This window comes from Mercenaria mercenaria, chromosome 17 (assembly GCF_021730395.1).
Source record: "Mercenaria mercenaria strain notata chromosome 17, MADL_Memer_1, whole genome shotgun sequence".
Taxonomy (NCBI): domain Eukaryota; kingdom Metazoa; phylum Mollusca; class Bivalvia; order Venerida; family Veneridae; genus Mercenaria; species Mercenaria mercenaria.
The window spans coordinates 19,423,274-19,447,009 of NC_069377.1; the positions used below are offsets into that span (position 1 = coordinate 19,423,274).

At 37.1% G+C, this 23,736-nt stretch overlaps 1 protein-coding gene across 1 annotated transcript in view; it reads right to left on the bottom strand.

The window, feature by feature from the left end:
* The window catches only part of LOC123535601 (uncharacterized), a 251,998-nt gene that overhangs the window by 194,401 nt on the left and 33,861 nt on the right, over window positions 1-23,736 (bottom strand). The window contains exon 5 of the mRNA XM_045318314.2: window positions 17,015-17,203. Coding sequence (XP_045174249.2) covers window positions 17,015-17,203 — 189 coding nt within the window. The remainder of the gene's footprint in view (window positions 1-17,014; window positions 17,204-23,736) is intronic.

Below are 23,736 nucleotides of genomic sequence, written 5' to 3' on the forward strand. Positions count from 1 at the left end.
TGGCAGAGTTATGGACGGGACAGGAAAAAAACTCTGTTGACCTTTGACCTCCAATTGTGACCTTGACCTCTGAGCTAGGGGCCCGGGATTTGCGCATGACACGTCGTCTCATCATGGGGAACACTTGTGCTAAGTGATATTAAAATCCCTTAATGAATGTCAGAGTTATGGACTGGACACGAAACAGACCCTGTTCATGCTATGTTAACATTTGACTGCTAAGTGTGACCTTGACCTTTGAGGTAGGGGTCTGAAAGTTGTGCATGACACATCGTCTTATTATGAGGTACATTTGTGCCAAGTAATATTAAAATCCCTTCATAGATGGGAGAGTTATGGACCGGACAGGAAAAAAGCCTTGTTGACCTTTGACCTCCAATTGTGACCTTGACCTTTAAGCTAGGGGTCCAGGTTTTGCGCATGACACGTCGTCTCCTCATGGGGAACATTTGTGCCAAGTAATATTAAAATCTCTTCATGGATGGGAGAGTTATGGACCGGACAGGAAAAAAGCCCTGTTGACCTTTGACCTCCAATTGTGACCTTGACCTTTGAGCTAGGGGTCCGGGATTTGCGCAAGACACATCATCTCATCATGGGGAACATTTGTGCCAAGTCATACTAAAATCCCTTCAAGGATGGGAGAGATGTGGACCGGACAGGAAAAAAGCCCTGTTGACCTTTGACCTCCAATTGTGACCTTGACCTTTAAGCTAGGGGTCCAGGTTTTGCGCATGACACGTCGTCTCCTCATGGGGAACATTTGTGCCAAGTAATATTAAAATCTCTTCATGGATGGGAGAGTTATGGACCGGACAGGAAAAAAGCCCTGTTGACCTTTGACCTTCAATTGTGACCTTGACCTTTGAGCTAGGGGTCCGGGTTTTGCGCATGACACGTCATCTCATCATGGGGAACATTTGTGCCAAATATTAAATTCCCTTCATGGATGACAGAGTTATGGACCAGACACGAAATTGCGGACGGACGGATTGATGGACGGACGGAATGACGGAAAAGTGCATTCCTATAGTCCCCGAAACTGGTTTTCAACCAGGGGACTAATAAACAACTTCTGTTCTATGACAGTCATGCATGCTATGAATAGTCGTCACAAGAACGTTTGGAAATTCGTGCAAACATTAAATTTTGCAAAGAAATAGGCAAAACACCATCGGAAACGTATAAGCCACTAAAGCAGACACGGGGAGAAAACTGCGTTTGCCCTGTACTTGTATTCAAGAGGTTTTGACACTTTTCTGATGGCCGACTGTCCCTTGAAGATGATGCAGGTCGTGGACGGAAGTCAACAATCAGCGCCCAGTTGTTCAAAACTTAAACAGACTATTAAACTAATCGTCTGTTAAATTTTGATTCAAAATACAGTCGAGACTGCCTTAACGACCCCCTGAATTTAGCGACTCCCTGTCATATGTGACCCTATTTTATGCTCCGGACGCAATTTACTATTAAAAGAGTCTGAATTAAGCAACCCCCTGCCTTACGCAACAAGCGACTATGAAATCAAGCTCCCGAATCGATATTTAGACTGTTTTCAGCGACTTTGAGACGCTCCCTCGCAAGATTTTACACGATAGAGTTACCGTTCTTTATCTTGCATGAAGTTGTTTGAGACAAGAACTTATTTGTTTACATAAAATGGCTGATGAAAAACATAAAAAAGAACTGTTTTGACATTAGAACAGCGTGTTAAGGCACTTGAATTGCTCGATTAGGGAAAACCAGCATATAAAGTCGCTGAAGAATTCGCAGTCGGTGCATAAATTAACTTTATTCCTGATGAAACAAAAATATGGCGGTAATTAACAGGAAACGACGAAGTAAACACAGATTAAAGATGCAATCAATAATCGAATAAATGTCAATGAACAATTAGTACACAAAAATATAAATATCATAAACCTCAGTGTGTAAATAGTTCAAATGGAACATCTATATTTTACTGCTCCCCTTTATTTTCTTGCCAGATCATGAGCTTAAATTTGTTTTATCAACGTCATACGAATGATAGGGCTGTCATTGATTGGGTCTTAGGCATATCAACGATACCGATATATCAGAAGACAAATATCGACGATACATCGATATGTCGATTATTATGTTAGATTAACAACCTATTTGTCCATATGCATACTATATATATACCTTCCTGTAAATGCTATTTTTAGTTTTATTGCCTACTTTTCATATTACTGTTTGATTGTGTTATATAAATCGTATTTATGAAATAAAAGAAATAAATAAAAATTAATAAAATCTTTCATTTTTACTTCACTTCTCTTTTGCATTTATCCAAATTTACAATTTTGTGATTTTAATTGTTTTTGAGGGTCTGAGTGTTTATCTGGATAGTTTTTTTCTCTGTAAAATATCGATTTTTGAAAATGGGAATCGATAATCAATCGACAAAAAAATATCGTTGATACATCGATATCGTTTCTATCGATGACAGCCCTAACGAATGATGCAAATTATTTGAAATTTATATTTTATCAATGTGCAATTAAAGAAATAGTATGTAATCATTTTCCACTCCTACCATAAAAGAGGCCAATATATAAGTATCCGATATTCACTATATATATATGTACTTTAATTGGAAAAATATATGAAACCAGCGTCATCCTGTTAAGTGAGACTGTTTTAAGAGACTCCCTGTCATATGTGACCTTTTTCGCTGCTTCCCAAAGTCGGTCTCTTAAAACAGTCTCGACTGTACTAGTCTTGGTGGGAAACACTATCATGTTCTAATTTTACTGTAAAGACGTTTTAGTGTTCATAATCCTGAAGTCATACTTATGCTTGTCTAAGTTTTCTAAAATGTTGAAATATTACTTTAAAAGTTAATCGACTGTTAGCTTAATCAACTGTTAAAGTTTCGAACAACTGGACCGTCAGCCGTGACGTCAATAGAAGACAAACTGAAAGCAGACTGCAGAATGACTGTACGGGAGCTGTCAGAGGCTGCCAATGTCTGCTATGGAACCGCACACAGCATTCTGACCACCAAATTAAACATGTGGAAGGTATTTAGCAGTATTCACTTCTCTTTGATATTTAATATACAGAAGTATAATTGTAATATTGGATGGAGGAATATTCAAATTGCTGCAAATTATTGTGATGAACACTAAAATGATATTAATTGTCCCTTAAAAGTTAGGAAACTGCAAGCAGTTATTTTTATCATTTTCAAAATCATAAAATTATATTTTATTATTCTGAAACTAGTACCCAATGTACATATATTTGCAGGTGCATGTGCTATTTTCCCGGAGTTGAAGTCCCACCTCAAAGGTCGCCGATTTGAAAATATACAGAAGCTACAGACAGCTGCAAATGCATTGATAGGTCATTATCCGGCAGAGTACTATCGGGAAATCATTTTCAACCAATGGCCATAGAGACATGAACGCTGTTTACAATGTTCCGGTGCATACTTTTAGAAGAAGTGTGATCACACCAGACATATCTCGAGCACCTTCAGGATAGGTGACGTCATCAAACAGATCATGACGTGGGCCGGCAGCGCTGTAGTATGTGTCTTCAAGTCTCCGTCACTTGATGTAGGATAGACAGATATTTTTTATATTTACAGACGTAGTAGAGGATAGAAAGACGTTTCTATTGATTTATTTTTTATTAATGCATGTCTTATACTATTAAAGATATAGAGGCAGTCTACGTAATTATTGATCATCCCTCCTATGGTGGCGATTCATCTTTATGGGGGTTGATGTCTTTGCATTAGGACTGCAGGTTTCTAAACCCTGAATTGAAAACTATTTTTGCACAAATGAATTGTCAAATGACTAAATATTTATATAGAATAAAATATTGATGGATATGTTGTATAATATTACATTTAATTGTTGAATAACTTGTAAATATCCATTTTAAAAGGTTGGCATGATAATTTTGTTAATTTATCAGTTTTATATAGGCATGAATCATATATATGCAACAACATGAATGTGAAAAGAACTAATTTTACAATTTCCTAAACGCTAAATCATTCCCTTTTCAACACCGTATTTAACTTATGCAGATGATATCAGTACTTAAGTCTATACGCAATACGTATTTTACTTTAGGTAAAATCCTTTTTTCTTGCTTTTATTCAATGTGACAGTGGTGTAACAATTCAATTTATAAAGACATTTTCTTTTACTTCCTTCTGTGTCTTCTATAAGGATACTCTTATTCTGCCAGTGATAGCAGATTGTATGGCAATGGTACAATTAAGCGTACTTAATGCATGAATGTGATAACAACGATATAAACACACATCTTTTGTAATCAATGTATAAACTAGAGCTGCTTTTGAGAAAAGCGAATGTCTCCCACAACTGCCTGAATCATCTAAATAGCAGGTCGGTCTTTATATACTGTTTACTCACTACAATTCATGGGCCAAAACTCCAAAATGCCTGGATCCATTTGGCTCTTTTTCGAACTTGTTCGAGATCTTATGGTCAAACACATTTTGTTCAAATTTGGTGAAGATCGGATGAGGAATGTTCGACTTAGAGTGTGGACAAGAGCAAAAAGGCTGATTTTTCGGTAATTCAAGGGCCGTAACTCCAAAATGCCTGAACTGATTTGGCTAGTTATCGGAAATGGCTGAGGTCTTATGGTCAAACACATTTTGTTCAAGTTTGGTGAAGATAGGATGAGAAATGTTCGACTTAGAGTGCAGACGCAAGTAAAAAGGCCAATTTTCCGGTAATTCAAGGGCCGTAACTCCAAAATGCCTGAACCGATTTGGCTAGTTATCGAACTTGGCCGAGGTCTCATGGTCAAACACATTCTGTTCAAGTTTGGTGAAGATCGGATGAGAAATGTTCAACTTAGAGTGCGGACAAGAGTAACAAAGCCGATTTTTGTTAATTCAAGGGCCGTAACTCCAATATGCCTGGACCGATTTGGCTAGTTATCGAACTTGGCCAAGGTCTTATAGTCAAACACATTTTGTTCAAGTCTGGTGAAGATAGGATGAGAAATGTTTGACTTAGAGTGCAGACAAGCTTTGTGACAGACAGACACACAGGCACACAGACTTGAGTAAATTAATATGTCTCCCACACCACTGTGTGGTGGGAGACATAATTATAGAAGTTCTTTTAAAGTAATCAATGTATCAAATATCATATCACAGCAGCATCTATATTTCTACTTCCTAATAAATGCCTTCTTTCATTGAACTTAGCATTATAACAGTATCTTGATAACTTCCTGTCCTTAAAAGAGTAACATTGCGAGAAAGCATCATTATATTAAATTTCTTTATAGAAGTATTAACATAGAATTAACTTGGTATATATTGTTCTCTTATATGCAGTAAATCAGGACACATTAATACAATGTGAAATTCAGTTTCAACCTCCAGCTGACATAACTTACATATTTTTTTATCTCTTTCTATATTGCTGTACCTCTCTTTTTCTATTTCTAAAATCATGTGATGATGTTTTTAGCTTAGCAGTGCAGTTCTATATTTACAGGTTGTCACACAGTTAAGAAACTTTTCATGTGCAATGACATTTTTGAAATTTCTATATAGCAACAGTTTAGAGCTATTGTTTATCAATGAATTACATTCTTGAAGTTACTGATCTTTAAGGCGTTGTGTAAATGGACTTAAAAATTGGTGCTCGTTTTCTATGTATTGTGCATTCCAGATGTAGAGCTACTCGCAAATCATAGTTTCTTTAACATAAAACAATGCGTCTTATTGAAAAAAAGTAAATTGTTGGTTAAAATGTGTTTCTTATATATGGCTATTAAATAGGTCAGTCAGCGTGAAAACAAGGCTTAAGGCCCAGTAGGAATAGCAACATTCCAAAAACACTGCCTCACAAAACCAATCTCTACAGCAGTATACCGCTTTGGAATTGTCAGTGGCAAAAACACCATTGGGGACATTAAACCAGTTCTTTGCATGTTAAACCTTAATATCTGTCCGGACTATGCATTAGAATAAGCTTGAGGGATGTCACACTTTCCATTATTCAGCCCCGTCTCGCTGAGTCGGTATTTCAATAAGATTTTATGTTGTTTCCTTATTTTCTTAACTGGCTGGTGGTATACCAGTATATTTACTTCTAAAATCTTCGAGTCTAAGTTATGTTGAATATTAGCATGATAAACAGTAAGCTGACTGGTTTTTACAAAAAGAGCTGTCCGTATGACAGCGCGCTCGACTTTTCTCAGCGCTTGACTCTGAATTAGAGCTTTGCCAGTAAAAAAAATTCTAAGTTAAAAAGGGACATAACTCTGTCAAAATTCAAACAGAGTTATGGGAATTGTGTCTCCTGGTGAAGACTTTGATAGTAAATAACTATTTTGAGTTTCAAGTCAAAAGCTTTTGTTTGTTTGTTTGTTAATGTTTTGGGTTTAACGCCGTTTTTCAACGTATTTCAGTCATGTAACGGCGGGCAGTTAACCTAACCAGTGTTCCTGGATTCTGTACCAGTACAAACCTGTTCTCTGCAAGTAACTGCCAACTTCCCCACATGAATCAGAGGTGGAGGACTAATGATTTCAGACACAATGTCGTTTATCAACGCTCTTACCTACTGAGCTAAGCGGGCGGGGTATTGTAAAAAATAAATTGTTTATAACAAAAGCTTTAACAGTAACAGAGATATTTGACTTTTAGCAAAATATTCTAAGTTAAAAAGGGGCATAATTCTGTCAAAATTCAAATCAGAGTTATGGATATTGTTTCTCCTGGTGTAGACTTTGATGGTAAATAAGTATTTTAAGTTTCAAGTCAAAAGCTTTGATAGTAACAGAGATATTTGACTTTATCAAAAACTTTAACGAAACATTCTAAGTTAAAAAGGGGCATAATTCTGTCAAAATTCAAACCAGAGTTATGGGAATTGTGTCTCTTGGTGCAGACTTTGATTGTATATAACTATTTTGAGTTTAAGTCAAAAGCTTTAATAGTAACAGAGATATTTGCCTTTATCAAAAATAAAAAAAAAATCTAAGTTAAAAAGGGGCATAATTCTGTCAAAATTCAAATCGGAGTTATGGGGATTGTTTCTTCTGGTGGAGACTTTGATGGTAAATAAGTATTTTAAGTTTCAAGTCAATAGCTTTGATTGTAACAGAGATATTTGACTTTATCAAAAACTTTAACCAAAAATTCTAAATAAAAAAGGGGCATAATTCTGTCAAAATTCAAATCAGAGTTATGGGGATTGTTTCTCCTGGTGTAGACTTTGATAGTAAATAACTATTTTAAGTTTCAAGTCAATAGCTTTGATAGTAACAGAGATATTTGACTTTATCAAAAACTTTAACCAATGGCGACGCCGACGCCCGGGCGAGTGCAATAGCTCTACTTTTTCTTCGAAAAGTCGAGCTAAAAACCTTGTATTGCTTAGCTTGACAGGTGATCATGATGGTGATCATGACTGCATATCAACATTCTGAACGGTGCTGAAAAAGCTAACTTTAAAATGGAAAAATAGTCATATTCATACGTGTACAGGTGTATATCGTTGTCGACATAATAGGGTATTGCCGGTTTCGGAGCTGTCTAAGGCAGCGTCAAACACTTAAAACAGCTTTTCAGTGGTTCTTTCTTTTAATTTTTAGTGATGAATACGAATTTCAAGATATCTAAGAGCATATTAATACATGAGGGTCATCATGGCCCTATATCGCTCACCTGAGTACCATTGCTCTTAATGATAAGATCAAGTTTTGACATAGATCACATAGGCATACACATTAAATATCATCAGGATAAATATTTTCTTGTAACAGTCCCTTTTGACCTATGGATCACTAGTCAGGGCCAATCTCCAAACCAAGATTGTGGGTCCTAGGCTCAAATGCTGCATTTTTGTACTAGCATGACTATTCCTTACCCTGGAAGACATAAATAACATTTATAACCAATCTCATTAGATGCTGCTGAGGTATATTCATTTACATAGAATAAAGGGAGGTAATTTGTCATAAATTCAGTCAAAAGTTATCTATCCTGATTGTCCGAGTCCATCTGATAGCATAAATGAAATTTCAAATCAGAATCTTCATTGGTTACTGAGATACACCCATTTTAATCTGAAACAAAGGGAGGTAATTTGATATAAAATTAGTCCATAGTTATCTACCCTGATTGTCTCAGTCCAACTAATGACAATAATGAAATTTCAAATGAGTCCTTAGGACTCACTGATATAAATCCATTTTGATTAAAATCAGGGGAGGTAATCAGATAACAAATAACTCCAGAACCTACAATTGGATCTGATTTGACATGGAATCCAAGATTTAATGTTGTTGAAGATATTTTGGAAGTGTGTATCAAATCAAACCATAAATGAAGTCTCTATATGGCTGCAAAAGCCAAAATGGCAAATGTTTGCCCTTTAAGGGGCCATAACTCTGGAACCCATGATGGGATCTGGCCAGTTTTCGAAAGGAACTGAGATATTATGCCAATACAAGTTGTGTGCAAGTTTGATTAAAGTTGATTGCAAAATGTGGTCTCTATCGTGTTCACAAGCAAAAAAAAAGCAAATTTTGGCCCTTAAAGGGGCCATAACTCTTGAACCAATGATGGGATCTGGCCAGTTTTGGAAAGGAACCGAGATATTATGCCAACACAAGTTGTGTTAGTTTTATTAAAGCTGATTGCAAAATGTGATCATTATCGTGTTCACAAGCCAAAACTGGCAAATTTTGGCCCTTTAAGGGGCCATAACTCTGGAACCCATGATGGGATCTGGCCAATTTATGAAAGGAACCAAGATATTATGCCAATACAAGTTGTGTGCAAGTTTGATTAAAATTGACTACAAACTGTGATCTCTATCGTGTTCACAAGAAATTGTGAAAGGACGATGGACGGAAGACAGGACGATGGATGGACGAAGGGTGATCACAAAACTAAGCTCAAAAAGCAAAAAAAAAAAAAAAAAAAAAAAAAAAGTAGGGTTATGGGACCTGCTTAGTGCATGTCAGATCATGACAGTGAACAAATGTGTGAAGTTTCCATTCCCATTAGTGAGTACTGAGATACCAGCTTACATACAAAACCTTAACCAAACATTTCTAAGTCAAAAAAGGGGCATAATTTTGTAAACAAACAAAATAGGCTTATGGAACCTGTGCAATGTAAGTCAGTTTATCACAGTGAATAAGTGTGTGAAGTTTCAATCCATTCCAACAAGTGGTTACTGGGATACCAGCTTACATACAAAACCTTAACCAAAAATTTCTAAGTCAAAAAAGGGGCATAATTTTGTAAAAAAGCTAAATTGAGTTATGAAACCTGTGCAATGTAAGTCAGTTTATCACAGTGAATAAGTGTGTGATGTTTCGATCCGTTCCCACAAGTGGTTACTGAGATACCAGCTTACATACAAAACCTTAACCAAATCGGGACACACTCAGCTGACGCGGACACACGGGCGAGTCCAATAGCTCTACTATTCTATGAATAGTCGAGTTAAAAAGCACTCAGACTTCTTACGCATTCACCCTCAATTTGTTCATGAGCAGCTATGCAAAAATATATCTTGCGAACAAATATAAATTGATAAGTATACATACAAACAAATATAATCATGTCACTACTATACAAGATAACACTTTATAGAAGTCCTAAATGAAAAGCTGGAAATATGACACATATCTTACTTCTTGTATGAATTATATTACGTGTTTACTAATGACTACTAAAACAATAAATACTTTTTAAAGTGGTCATTGCATGGCCAGAACATATCTAGACTATCTAAAATAACCATTGCCTTTTAAAACAGAATAAATGAAAAAACAGTGAAAAAGTTTAAGCGCAGAACCGCCACCCCCCACCCCCCCCCCACACACACACACACAAACACCCAATCAAAACCCCACAGCAGTGTATTTATAATGTGTACACTTTTAACATAATCACAAAAATAACACGAGAGTCATAATGTCCCTGGATTGCTCACCTGAGTAATATGAGCTACATGTATCAAATGTCAAACTGATGCTAAAATATTAAACAAGAGCTGTCAGTGGACAGCGCGCTCAACTATTCTCAGTGCTTGATAGTATAATATAAGCAATGAGTAAAACTTTAACATTACAATAAGCATATTCTAAGTCAAAAAGGGGCCATAATTCAGTCAAAATGCTTGATAGAGTTGCCTCCTCCTTTTTACAGACTGGGGTGATGATGGTAAACAAGTATGAAAAATATGAAAGCAATATCTCAATGGACTTTGAAAATATTTGGGTTGGTACGCAAAATTTAACATTTATTCTAAGTCGAAAAGGGGCCATAATTCAGTCAAAATGCTTGACAGAGTTGCCTCCTCCTTTTTACCGACTGGGGTGATGATGGTAAACAAGTATGCAAAATATGAAAGCAATATCTCAATGGACTTTGAAAATATTTGGGGTGGTACGCAAACTTTAACATTAATTCTAAGTCGAAAAGGGGCCATAATTCAGTCAAAATGCTTGACAGAGTTGCCTCCTCCTCTTTACCGACTGGGGTCATGATGGTAAACAAGTATGCAAAATATGAAAGCAATATCTCAATGGACTTTGAAAATATTTGGGGTGGTAGTCGCAAACTTTAACATTTATTCTAAGTCGAAAAGGGGCCATAATTCAGTCAAAATGCTTGATAGAGTTGCCTCCTCCTTTTTACAGACTGGGGTGATGATGGTAAACAAGTATGCAAAATATGAAAGCAATATCTCAATGGACTTTGAAAATATTTGGGGTGGTACGCAAACTTTAACATTTGTGTGACGCTCACGCCGACGCCGGGGCGAGTAGGATAGCTTACCTATTCTTCGAATAGTCGAGCTAAAAAGTAGGTCAGTAAGTTATATTCATGGTCATGGAAAGTCAGTTTTAAGATCAGTATGCAAAACTGTACATGTCACCCAAATTTCAAGGCTGTTTCTTAAAAAACAAGAAAGTAGGTCGGGGCAGGGCCTCTTTTCACCCCAGGGGCATAGTTCAAACAATCTTGTTAGAAATCAACTAGGCAATGATACATACCAAATATCAAAGGCCTATGCCTTGAACTTTCAGACAAAAGATTTTTTAATTTTTTTCCTATATAAGTCTATGTAAAACTTGGGACACCCTGGATGGGGCCTCTTTTCAACTAAAGGGCATAATTTGAATAATCTTGGTATAGAGGACCACTAACCAATGCAACATACCAAATATCAAAAACATATGCCTTCCAGTTTCAGACAAGAAGATTTTTAAAGTTTTCCTATATATATGTAAAATTATGGACCCCCAGGGAAGGGCCCTTTTTTCACCCCAGGGTAATAATTTGAAAACTCTTGGCAGAGGACCATATGGTCATGCTACATACAAAACATCGAAGGCCTATGTCTTGTGGTTTCAGACAAAGTTTTTTCCTTTACAAGTCTATTTAAACCATGTGACCCGGGCCTGGACGGGGCAATATTTGACCCTAAGGGGATAAGTTGAACAGACTTGGTAAAGGACCAAAAGATGATGCTACATACCAAATATCAAAGCCTTAGGCCCTGCGGTTTTGGACAAGAAGATTTTCAAAGTTTTTCCCTATATAAGTCTATATTAACCATGTGACCCCTGGGGCGGGCCATATTTGACCCTAGGGGGATAATTTGAACAAACTTTGTAGGGGACTATTTAATGATGATGCATACCAAATATCAAAGCCCTAGGCCCTGTGGATTTGAACAAGAAGGTTTTCAAAAGTTTTTTTTCTTATATAAGTCTATATTAACCATTTCTTCATGGATTTCAATTCTGAGCAATTTTGATAGGGTGGCACCCAAGGATCATATCTGTGAAGTTTAGTGTAAATCTGCCCAGTGGTTCTGAAGAAGATTTTGAAATTTACAATATAGCCATATAGGGAAAATAAGCCCCGCCCCCTGGTGGCCTGTTTTTTACCGAAACAGAATGGCTTAGGCAATTTTGGTAGAGGGTCACCTAGAGATCATTTCCATAAAATATTTTTGAAATCTGGCTAACAGTTTCTGAAAAGAAAATTTTCAAAGTTTTTCCTTTCGGTTGCCATGGCAACCACTGTTCTGCATGAAATTAAATTCTTTGGGCAATTTTGAAAGGGGATCACCCAAGGATCATTGCTGTGAAGTTTGGTGTAAATCTGCCCAGTGGTTCTGAAGAAGATTTTTTTACAAATTGTTGACACTCGAAGCATGACGGACATCAGGTGGTCACAAAAGCTTGGCTTGTCACTATGTGACAGGTGAGTTAAAAAGACTACAAAAAACTTACAGACAACTAAGCAAATAAATGCATACAATGGTGGTACCTCATATAACAACTTCCAAAATGCCACTAGAGAATTGTAATGCTGTTTATCATGCACCAAACCTCACAGTTTAACACCAGCATGTTCCAAAGTAACAGGACAGTGTAAATAAAAAGACTACAAAAAACTTACAGACAATTAAGCTCTAAGCCAAACAAAGCAAACTAGAAAATGCTTTTGTAAAAAAGCGCATGTCTCCCCCAATGCAAAGTCCTATAGGCAAGAAGTCAATAGGGGTCAGGAGCGAAAGTCAAAGAGACACTGATGGTTGGCTGCAATAGGGATCATCTACTTGGCATGTCCAGTCATCCCGCTAAATTTCAACACTTTTGGCCTAGTGGTTCTCAAGCCATTGTTCAGGCTCCTGTGACCTTGACCTTTGATCAAGTGACCTCAAAATAAATAGGGGTCATCTACTCTGCATGTCCAATAATCCTATTAAGATTCAGCATTGTAGATCAAGTGGTTCTCAAGTTATTTCCAAAAAATGATTTTACATGAACAGGCCACTGTGACCTTGACCTTTAATAGACTGACCCCCAAAATCAATAGGGGTCATCTACTCTGCATGTTCAATCATCCTATGAAGTTTCAACATTCTGGGTCAAGTGGTTCTCAAGTTATTGATCGAAACTGGTTATCAATGTTCAGGCCCCTGTGACCTTGACCTTTAACAGAGTGACCCCAAAAACAATAGGGGTCATTTACACTGCAGGAACATCATCCTATGAAGTTTCATCATTCTGGGTCGAGAGCTTCTTAAGTTATTGATTGGAAATAGTCTCCATGTTCAGGCCCCTGTGACCTTGACCTTTAACAGAGTGACCCTAAAATCGTTAGGGGTCATCTACTCTGCATGACCAATCATCCTATTAAGTTTCAACATTCTGGGTCAAGTGGTTCTCAAGTTACTGACCGGAAATGGTTTTCAATATTCATGCCCCTGTGACCTTGACCTTTAACGGAGTGACCCCAAAATCGATAGGGGTCATCTACTTTGCATGTACAATCATCCTATGGAGTTTCAACATTCTGGGTCAAGTGGTTCTCTAGTTATTGATCGGAAATGGTTTTCTATGTTCAGGCCCCTGTGACCTTGACCTTTGACGGAGTGACCCCAAAATCAATAGGAATCATCTACTCTTCATGACCAATCACCCTATGAAGTTTCAACATTCTGGGTCAAGTGGTTCTCTAGTTATTGATCGGAAATGGTTTTCAATGTTCAGGCCCCTATGACCTTGACCTTTGACGGTGTGACCCCAAAATCAATAGGGGTCATCTACTCTTCATGACCAATCATCCTATGAAGTTTCAACATTCTGGGTCAAGTGGTTCTCTAGTTATTGATCGGAAATGGTTTTCAATGTTCAGGCCCCTGTGACCTTGACCTTTGACAGAGTGACCCCAAAAACAATAGGGGTCATCTACTTTGCATGTACAATCATCCTATGGAGTTTCAACATTCTGGGTCAAGGAGTTCTCTAGTTATTGAGTGGAAATGGTTTTTAATGTTCAGGCCCCTGTCACCTTGACCTTTGACGGAGTGATCCCAAGATCAAAAGGGATCATCTACTCTTCATGACCAATCATCCTATGAAGTTTCAACATTCTGGGTCAAGTGGTTCTCTAGTTATTGATCGGAAATGGTTTTCAATGTTCAGGCCCCTGTGACCTTGACCTTTGACAGAGTGACCCCAAAAACAATAGGGGTCGTCTACTCAAGCAGCCCTACAACCCTATGAAGTTTGAAGGTTCTATGTCAAATGGTTCTACAGTTATTGCTCGGAAATGAAGTGTGACGTACGTACAGCAGACAGACGGACAGGGCAATTCAATGTTCAGGCCCCTGTGACCTTGACCTTTGACGGAGTGACCCCAAAATCTATAGGGGTCATCTACTCTTCATGACCAATCATCCTATGAAATTTCAACATTCTGGGTCAAGTGGTTCTCTAGTTATTGATCGGAAATGGTTTTCAATGTTCAGGCCCTGTGACCTTGACCTTTGACAGAGTGACCCCAAAAACAACAGGGGTCATCTACTTTGCATGTTCAATCATCCTATGGAGTTTCAACATTCTGGGTCAAGTGGTTCTCTAGTTATTGAGCGGAAATGGTTTTCAATGTTCAGACCCCTGTGACCTTGACCGTTGACAGAGTGACCCCAAAATCAATAGGGGTCATCTACTCTTCATGACCAATCATCCTATGAAGTTTCAACATTCTGGGTCAAGTGGTTCTCTAGTTATTGATCGGAAATGGTTTTCAATGTTCAGGCCCCTGTGACCTTGACCTTTGATGGAGTGACCCCAAAAACAATAGGGGTCATCTACTCCAGCAGCCCTACAACCCTATGAAGTTTGAAGGTTCTAGGTCAAATGGTTCTCCAGTTATTGCTCGGAAATGAAGTGTGACGTATGTACAGACGGACGGACAGGGCAAAAACAATATGTCTCCCCCCCTCTGCGTACAATGGGGGCACCTCAAATAACAATTTCCAAAACACCACTAGAGAATTGTAATGCTGTTTATGATCGACCAAACCTCACAGTTTAACACCAGCAATTATTGTTCCAAAGTAACAGGACAGTGTAAATACAAGTGATCCATACCATCTAATTAATTGAGAAATATATACCACATTATATTCGAGTAGGAGCAATTTCAAAACTGGAGAAAGTAGGGAGCAGGAGAAAGAGGGATCGAGGGGGTAGTGGGGTGTAGTAAGGAGGCCAACCTTTCACAATTTTGCATATTTGAGGTCTACAATGTCGATTATGAACCGCTGATAGATGAGAACAAGAGGGTCATGATGACCCTGGATCGCTCACCTGAGTAATATGAGCTACATGTTTCAAATGTCAAACTGATGATAAAATATCATCACATTCATGGTCAATGAAATTCAGTTTTACGATTTGTGTGCAAAACTGTGTATGTCATCAAAATTTCAAGGCTGTATCTTAAAAAACAAGAAAGTAGGTCAGTAGGTCAAGGTCACAGTCAAGTGACATCATATCACTTGGGGTCATCAGGTAATTATAATTAAACAGTCTTGGAAATAGGATCAGATGATTTTTTAAGTATTTTTCCTATATAACTCACATAATAACTAAGTGACCCCAGGGCGGGGCCTCTTTTAACCCCAGGGGCATAATTTGAACATTCTTGGTAGAGGACTACTAGACAATGCATCATACCAAATATCAAAAGCCTAGGTCGTATGGTTTCAGACAAGAAGATTTTTAATGCTTTTTCCTATCTAAGTCTATGTAAAACTTGGGACCCCCGGGGCGGGGCCATATTTGACCCTAGGGGGATAATTTGAACAATCTTGGTAGAGGACCACTAGATGATGCAACATACCAAATATCAAAGCCCTAGGTCATGTGGTTTTGTACAAAAAGATTTTTAAAGTTTTCCCTATGTAAGTCTATATAAACCATGTGACACCTGGGGCGGGGCCATATTTGACCCTAGGGGAATAATTTGAACAATCTTGATAGAGGACCACTAGATGATGCTACATACCAAATATCAAAGCCCTAGGCCATGTGGTTTTGGATAAGAAGATTTTCAAAGTTTTCCCTATATAAGTCTATATAAACCATGTGACCCCCGGGGTGGGGCCATATTTGACCCTAGGGGGATAATTTGAACAATTTTGGTAGAGGACCACTAGATGATGCTACACACGAGATATCAAAGCCCTAGGCCCTGTGGTTTTGGACGAGAAGATTTTTAAAGTTTTTCCTTTCGGTTGCCATGGCAACCAGAGTTCTGCATGGAATTCAATTCTTTGAACAATTTTAAAAGGGGGCCACCCAAGGATCATTACTGTGAAGTTTGGTGTAATTCTGCCCAGTGGTTTTCAAGAAGAAGATTTTTTAGAAATTGTTGACAGACGACGGACATCAAGCGGTCACAACAGCTCACCTTGTCACTTCGTGACAGGTGAGCTAAAAATGTTTATGATATGTATTGTTAAAGCTAAAATCAATCACATTTTGTAAAAATTTACCTGTCAAATGCATTTTCCTCCTTTATTTGACAGTTAAATGTGAAATGTATACGTTATACACATTTACAATGTTTTCTGTGAAAATATTTAGTCTTTAACTATCAGTTTGTGAAAACAGATTCTTAAAATCTTAATTCAAACACCCGCAATCTCAATGCAAAAACATCAAACAGCGTAGAAATGTATCGCTGCCATATTGGATACCATCTTGAAAAGTATCTATTTTGCAACTCGGTACTGTATAATAATAGACAGTTTCTCAAAATACAGGGTTTAAGCTACTTGGAATAATCAATATCTTTTGTATTACCTGCTGTGCACTAAATTTCGTTAAGGGAGCAACTTTTTGTTACTCAGGGTCCTGGCTATTTAGTGATAACAGAGATAGAGTGAAAGTGCACCAAAACTTAAACCTGAATTCTAAGTAATTAAATATTGGTATTAGAGTTATGACCCTTGTGTCATATGATGTGGGTGATGATGAGGAATAACTATTTCAAGTCTGAAGCAAATTCATCAAGCAATAACAAAGATAAAGTGAAAGTGCATCAAAACTTTAAGGTGTGGATGCCGATACAAATGCTACGGCAAGTAAGATAGCTCTCTATATATTTTGTAGTCAACTTAAAAATTGATTTCTTTGTACAAACCATTTTAGGGTCATCTGATAGTCCAATAGCAATCCAGTAATTATTTTCCGCTGTTTTTCTTTGGAGTGTAAATTCTACATCCTCAATTCCAGATTCTCTCCAAGTAACTAGATAGTCACAGTTTGTGGTGCAATCTGATGGAGCAGGGAAACAGCCTTTTGTTATACCACATGCTTGGTCTCGGTTGATCTGAAATCCACAATTTCATAAATGTAGAACAAAATATTATATCAAAACAGAAAGGTTGTCACTGACTGAAAATTCTGTATCGATATTTCTCTAATGACAAGTATCAACAATGTAGGGATAACACGTTTTTTCGAGTTAAAGCATCTGCAGAATCCCGAGGAATTGGTTGGTGCCAGAGCCCTATTTTAGCATAAAACTTGTAAAAACTAATAAATGAACATATTGTCCCTCAATGTAAACTTCCATAAAATGCGCGGGAATGTCGGCGTTATTTTTCACGCTGATGTCAGGTTGTTTAAAATTATCCGTTTTTGGGCCGTTATACGTTTACGCTTTGCCATGGATCGCGCATATATAACAAGAGCGCCGCCAAGCGGGGCAATATACGCCCAAAGGCTTACATCATAGGATGGGAGCAAAATTTTAAGAACTTGACTGTTGTAGCCCCAAAGGACTGGAACAACAATAGGAAAACTTCAAAAAACAAATCTAAGTCCACAAAAAAAATATTCAAAGTCTACAAAAAAATCCTTATCAGGTACAGGTATGTAAAAATACACCTTAAAATTGGAGGTACCATCCATGTTGTACCACAGAAAAGTGGTCTCGGTTTTTCCCTACGGCCAATAACAAAAAAGTTTCAAAATAAGCTATTTATAGTAACATAAGGCCAGCATTTTTTACTTTTCTGGTTTACGGGAGCGCCGACCCTAATTTTTGATAAAACAAAATAAAAATAAAAGTCATTTTCAGTTCTTTTATTTTCATTTTACCCGCCGACCGTCCATTATTGCTGCTGCCAAAAATAAAAGTTTAACTGTACTGAGATTTGTTGTCTGTATATTATAATTGGACAACAATCAAATTCATGTGGGACTGTCAGAAAAATACTTCAATTGATAAACAAGAGGGCCATGATGGCCCTATATCGCTCACCTGTTATCATTGCACTTAAGGACAAGTCTTCAAGGTCAAAAGATCATAATAGAAATCAATCAAAAGAATTATGAGAAAATATAGTTGAAATTTTCTTTAAGTAACTTTAAAAACAAGATTTGAAAACTTTTTGTAGAGGTCTACTAGGCAATGCTACATGTCAAATATCTAAGCTCTTCTGGTTTATTTTTAGAAAATTTTGAAGATTTTTCTATGTACAATCAAGTAACCCCATGGGGCAGGGTCAATTTGACCCCAGGGGTCATGATTTGAATAAACTTTGTAAAAGTCTAATAGGCAATGCTACATGTCAAATATCTAAGATCTAGGCCTTCTGGTTTATTTTTAGAATTTTTTTTTAAGATTTTCCTATGTAAAATCAAGTGACCCCTAGGGCGGAGTCAATTTTGACCCCGGGGGACAAGGTTTGAACAAATTTTGTAGAGGTCCACTAGGCAATGCTACATGTCAAATATCTAGTCTCTACGCCTTCTAGTTTATTTTTAGAAAATTTTTGAAGATTTTCCTATGTAAAATCAAGTGACCTCTGGGGCGGGGTCAATTTTGACCCAGGGGGTCATGATATGAACAAATTTTGTAGAGGTCCACTAGGTAATGCTACATGTGAAATATCTAAGCTCTAGGCCTTCTGGTTTGTTTTTAGAAAACTTTTGAAGATTTCCGTTGTAAAGTCAAGTGACCCCTAGGGCGGGGTCAATTTTGACCCCCGGGTCATAATTTGAACAACTTTAGTAGAGGTCAACTAGGCAATGCTACATGTCAAATATCTAAGCTCTAGGGCTTCTGGTTTTTGAGAAGAAGATTTTTTAAATATTTTTCTTATGTAAAATCAAGTGACCCCTGGGGCGGGGTCAATTTTGACCCCGGGGGCCATGATTTGAACAAATTTTGTAGAGGTCCACTAGGCAATGCTACATGTGAAATATCTAAGCTTTAGGCCTTCTGGTTTATTTTTAGAAATTTTTTGAAGATTTTCCTATGTAAAATCAAGTGCCCCCTGGGGCAGAGTCAATTTTGACCCCGGGGTCATGATTTGAACAATTTTAGTAGAGGTCCACTAGGCAATGCTACATGTCAAATATCTAAGCTCTAAGGCTTCTGGTTTTTGAGAAGAAGATTTTTTAAGATTTTCTTATGTAAAATCAAGTGACCCCTGGGGCGGGGTCAATTTTGACCCCGGGTCATGATTTGAACAAACTTGGTAGAGGTCCACTAGGCAATGCTTCACACCAAATATCTAAGCTCTAGGTCTTCTGGTTTTTGAGAAGAAGATTTTTAAAGTTTTTCCTTTCGGTTGCCATGGCAACCAGTGTTCTGCATAGAATTCAATTCTTTGAACAATTTTGAAAGGGGGCCATCCAAGGAACATCCCTGTGAAGTTTCATCAAAATTGGCCTGTTGGTTTAGGAGGAGATGTTGTTTAAAGGAAAGTGTGGACGGACGACGGACGGACGGACGGACGGACGGACGGACGGACGGACGCCGGACGGTGAGCGATCACAATACCTCACCCTGAGCACTTTGTGCTCAGGTGAGCTAAAAAGGAAAGAAACCAAAGAAATGGCAAAATGAAAGAGCAAAAGTGAGTATCAACTTGCTAAACACATTTTTTTACTTTGAAGTCTTGAGGGTAAGAGAAGAAAAAAATCACTAATACCACAATTTTCAGTTCTGTTTAAAGAAAGTGCAATTTCAATGTAAAATGACACATGTGCCTGCAAAAGCTTGACAATGATAAATGTGATAAAAGATTCAAACTGGTCAAAATTACTTGACAGTCAGATTAATAGTTGTTTATTATTTGTGACGGGCAATCTAATCCGAGTGGAGATATTGGCCATATGAAAAGATTTTCTCAATATTTCCTAGGATCCGGTCAAATTAGGTTGACTATCCAGGTACTGTAACTCAAAAGATAATTATCAAACATGAAACTCCCAGCAATATTCTCATGTTCATTTTTAAAAGTATACCAATAAAATCTGTAAGAGGACCCTTTGAAAGTATGCTCAAACACTACACACCACATGTGCCTTTGACACTGAGGAACACATAGTGACATATCCAGTAATAAATGTTGTTTTTTTTTCAGACTCATAACTTACTAATTCCAAGTCCCATCTCAGTGAAGAATCTTATAAATCTCCGATAATGTTGTTTGAACATTAACCTATAAGGTTGTTATTTTGTACATATTTTAGCTGAACCAAAATTCAGATTGTTTTGGCTTGTCATACAAATTATAAGGTGGCACTGACAGTCGGCAAAATATAAAACAATATTAAAGCCACTGAAACTTAACCAAAGCAATTTAATTTTAAAGCCAGTGTTCATTTATAAATATTTATCAGTTTGTAATTATTCATTTCTAGTATGATAATGCCTGTCTTTTGAGACTGCATATCCAGTTAGCTACATGTAATATAAAGTAGTCATTGCATATCGGATCCCCATTTTAATAGCAGTTTTTATTCATGTTTGTACAATAAACGTTATGCAGTGTTCTTATGATATGACAATGTCAACTGTGGTATATGCATATTTTATTATGAAAAATGTTTCCACAAGTTGCCTAATTTTACTACAAAATAGATACATACAAAAACAAAAATACTGCATATCCTTGGTGACTTTGAAAATGGCATTATTCATACAAGCTGCACATAAAAAAGCAACAGTATACTGAGATGATGAGATATAAACCAGTTCAGAAAAGTTCATTTGTTAGTGTGCAATTGAAGCTTGCAAGCTTTCGTTTTCTGTGGTTTACAAAAAATAAAAAAAAATGTATCCTTTTGGACATTTTATTTTTATTTATTTGGTTGACTGCTCAAAATTCGGACTTTTAATTTTTATTTTTATTTGTCCCCCCGACCCAAATTTTTTGAAAAATCTCCCTTAAACCAGAAAATAAAAAAATGTTGGCCTAAAAGGGAAATAATTCAAAAAAAAAATTATTGTAAGTACAAAGGAGATCTGCCAAATAATAGCAGGGTAAAGGTTAATGCAAGTAAACCTAGGCTCACAATCGCATTGGGTTGTTTCAGTTTCTTAGAATAATTTTTTCTTTTGAAAATCTTTAATTCAAGAATTACATCAAATGGTTAATATAAACTTTTGCTTTATATACAAATTTTACAAATCTATAATTTTGTACTAGGTATCATTTCTGAAACTTCTCTCCAACCATTCCTTCAAAGTTATTGTCATAAATATATATATATTAACTTTGAAAATGGTTGGTTAGCAAGGACACCCTAGTGTGAAGGGTCCTTGGGGCTCACCATGGCTACTTCAGATAGAACATTTTTGTTAGTTTTCAGCGCAGGTACAGTACAGTACAGCTCTATAGTTCCATTCAATACAAAACATTGTTCCTGGGAAAGACCAGTATTGCTTTCCATAACAGACTGCAAACTCTCATTTTTAAGCTATAGTCCTTCAGCAGGGTTCTCGGAAACGCCAAAATTGGCGTCCCTGTACGCATAATTGGTCCCGGTATACGCCTGTTTATTGCAGCTTGAGAGTCCCCGGACACACGTTTCTGCAGTGAGACGAATGAAAATTAACTGATTACGTAAACCTGTGAATACACAAGGTTTGACTCGAGAGCAAAACATGTGGGCGGAGTTACTCGCTTGTCACCGATAGCCGCGTATAGCCAATCAGCGTTGCCCATTTCCAGTACACCGCGAGACAGGCGGCATATGTATAATCAGCTCGAATACATGTGATTGTCGGCGTGATTGCATAGGTGACAATTTCTAATTGTTAATGACGGATTACGTGGTTTTTGAAGTAACTTTGATTGTTTTCTCACGTACTAATTACCAGGCAGTTTTCAAGATGTTTTTATAAAAAGTGATAATTAGGCTTAATTATGAATGCTGAGTAATTTTAAGATGCTGTCGATGTCGGTCTTAGTAACGTGATTATTTTTCTGCAAAATCGCTGATGTTTATTTTTATTGTTACTGAAGAAGCATTTATTAATATGTTGATCATAGACATACTGTGCATTCTTAAAATATTTTAGACCGAATGTTTTAACGTTATGCTCTTAATAAGTATTAAAATAAAAGTATAATCGTTCATATATTTTATTTTTTCAATGTATGTTTATATACGTTCCCATTCTGAAATAAAAAGGTAAAGAAAAAAATTATCATGAGGAATTTTGTCCAACTTGGTATTTTCACAAGGGGGATTTTGTCCACCTTGATAATTTCACAGGATATCGTCCAGGAAGACCAGAAACAGCAGGGAGGTTGGGGGTGTGGGGGGGGGGGGGGAAGTGCCCAAGGGGGGATTTTGTCATACATTAATTTTTGCCTACATTTTACCTCTTTTACATTTACCTTTTCATCTCACCTTAACAATATTTGGGTGAATAATTGTGATTACAAAATGTCTGTCGGTCTACACTTAATTTGACAGTACAATAGAGGCCTGTGTTTTGACGAAAGTTTAAGCCTGTCTGTCAGGTCTAGTCAGTAGTTGGAGCTGCAACTTTTTCAGCTTTGGGAGTCCCAGGACTGCAACTTGAAATTGCTAGTGAGAACCCTGCTTCAGTGAAAGAACTTCTATCACTAAAATTGCCCAAGGGGTGATTTTGTCATACATTAATTTTTGACTACATTTTACCTCTTTTACATTTACCTTTTCATCTCACCTTAACAATATTTGGGTGAATAATTGTGATTACAAAATGTCTGTCGGTCTACACTTAATTTGACAGTACAATAGAGGCCTGTGTTTTGACGAAAGTTTAAGCCTGTCTGTCAGGTCTAGTCAGTAGTTGGAGCTGCAACTTTTTCAGCTTTGGGAGTCCCAGGACTGCAACTTGAAATTGCTAGTGAGAACCCTGCTTCAGTGAAAGAACTTCTATCACTAAAATTGCCCAAGGGGTGATTTTGTCATACATTAATTTTTGACTACATTTTACCTCTTTTACATTTACCTTTTCATCTCACCTTAACAATATTTGGGTGAATAATTGTGATTACAAAATGTCTGTCGGTCTACACTTAATTTGACAGTACAATAGAGGCCTGTGTTTTGACGAAAGTTTAAGCCTGTCTGTCAGGTCTAGTCAGTAGTTGGGACTGCAACTTTTTCAGCTTTGAAACTGCAACTTGAAATTGCTAGTGAGAACCCTGCTTCAGTGAAAGAACTTCTATCACTAAAATTCTAAAATTCATAGATTCATCATCATTTATATTTGACATATCTTTAAGCCTGTGACACATGTGATAAAATGATTTACCATTACAGCAAAAAGTAATATTTCAGGAAACATTTTCACTTGTACTAACATAAATTTTCCAAGACGATACCTTTCTCATTATGTTACTTTAATCAGGTCTACGTGACATTCCGCATTCTCAAGCCGTGAGGCACATGTTCGGTTACAACATCGCCAGTTTTGCATTCATTCGTAATTTTTACGAAAGATTTCCTTTTTTACTATCAATTTCAACCGTCAGCTGTCAAGCCTATTCCATTTTACCGTATTTTCCCAGATAAACGCCCCCGGGGGCGTTACATTTTCCAAAGAGGGGGCGTTCATTTGAGGTA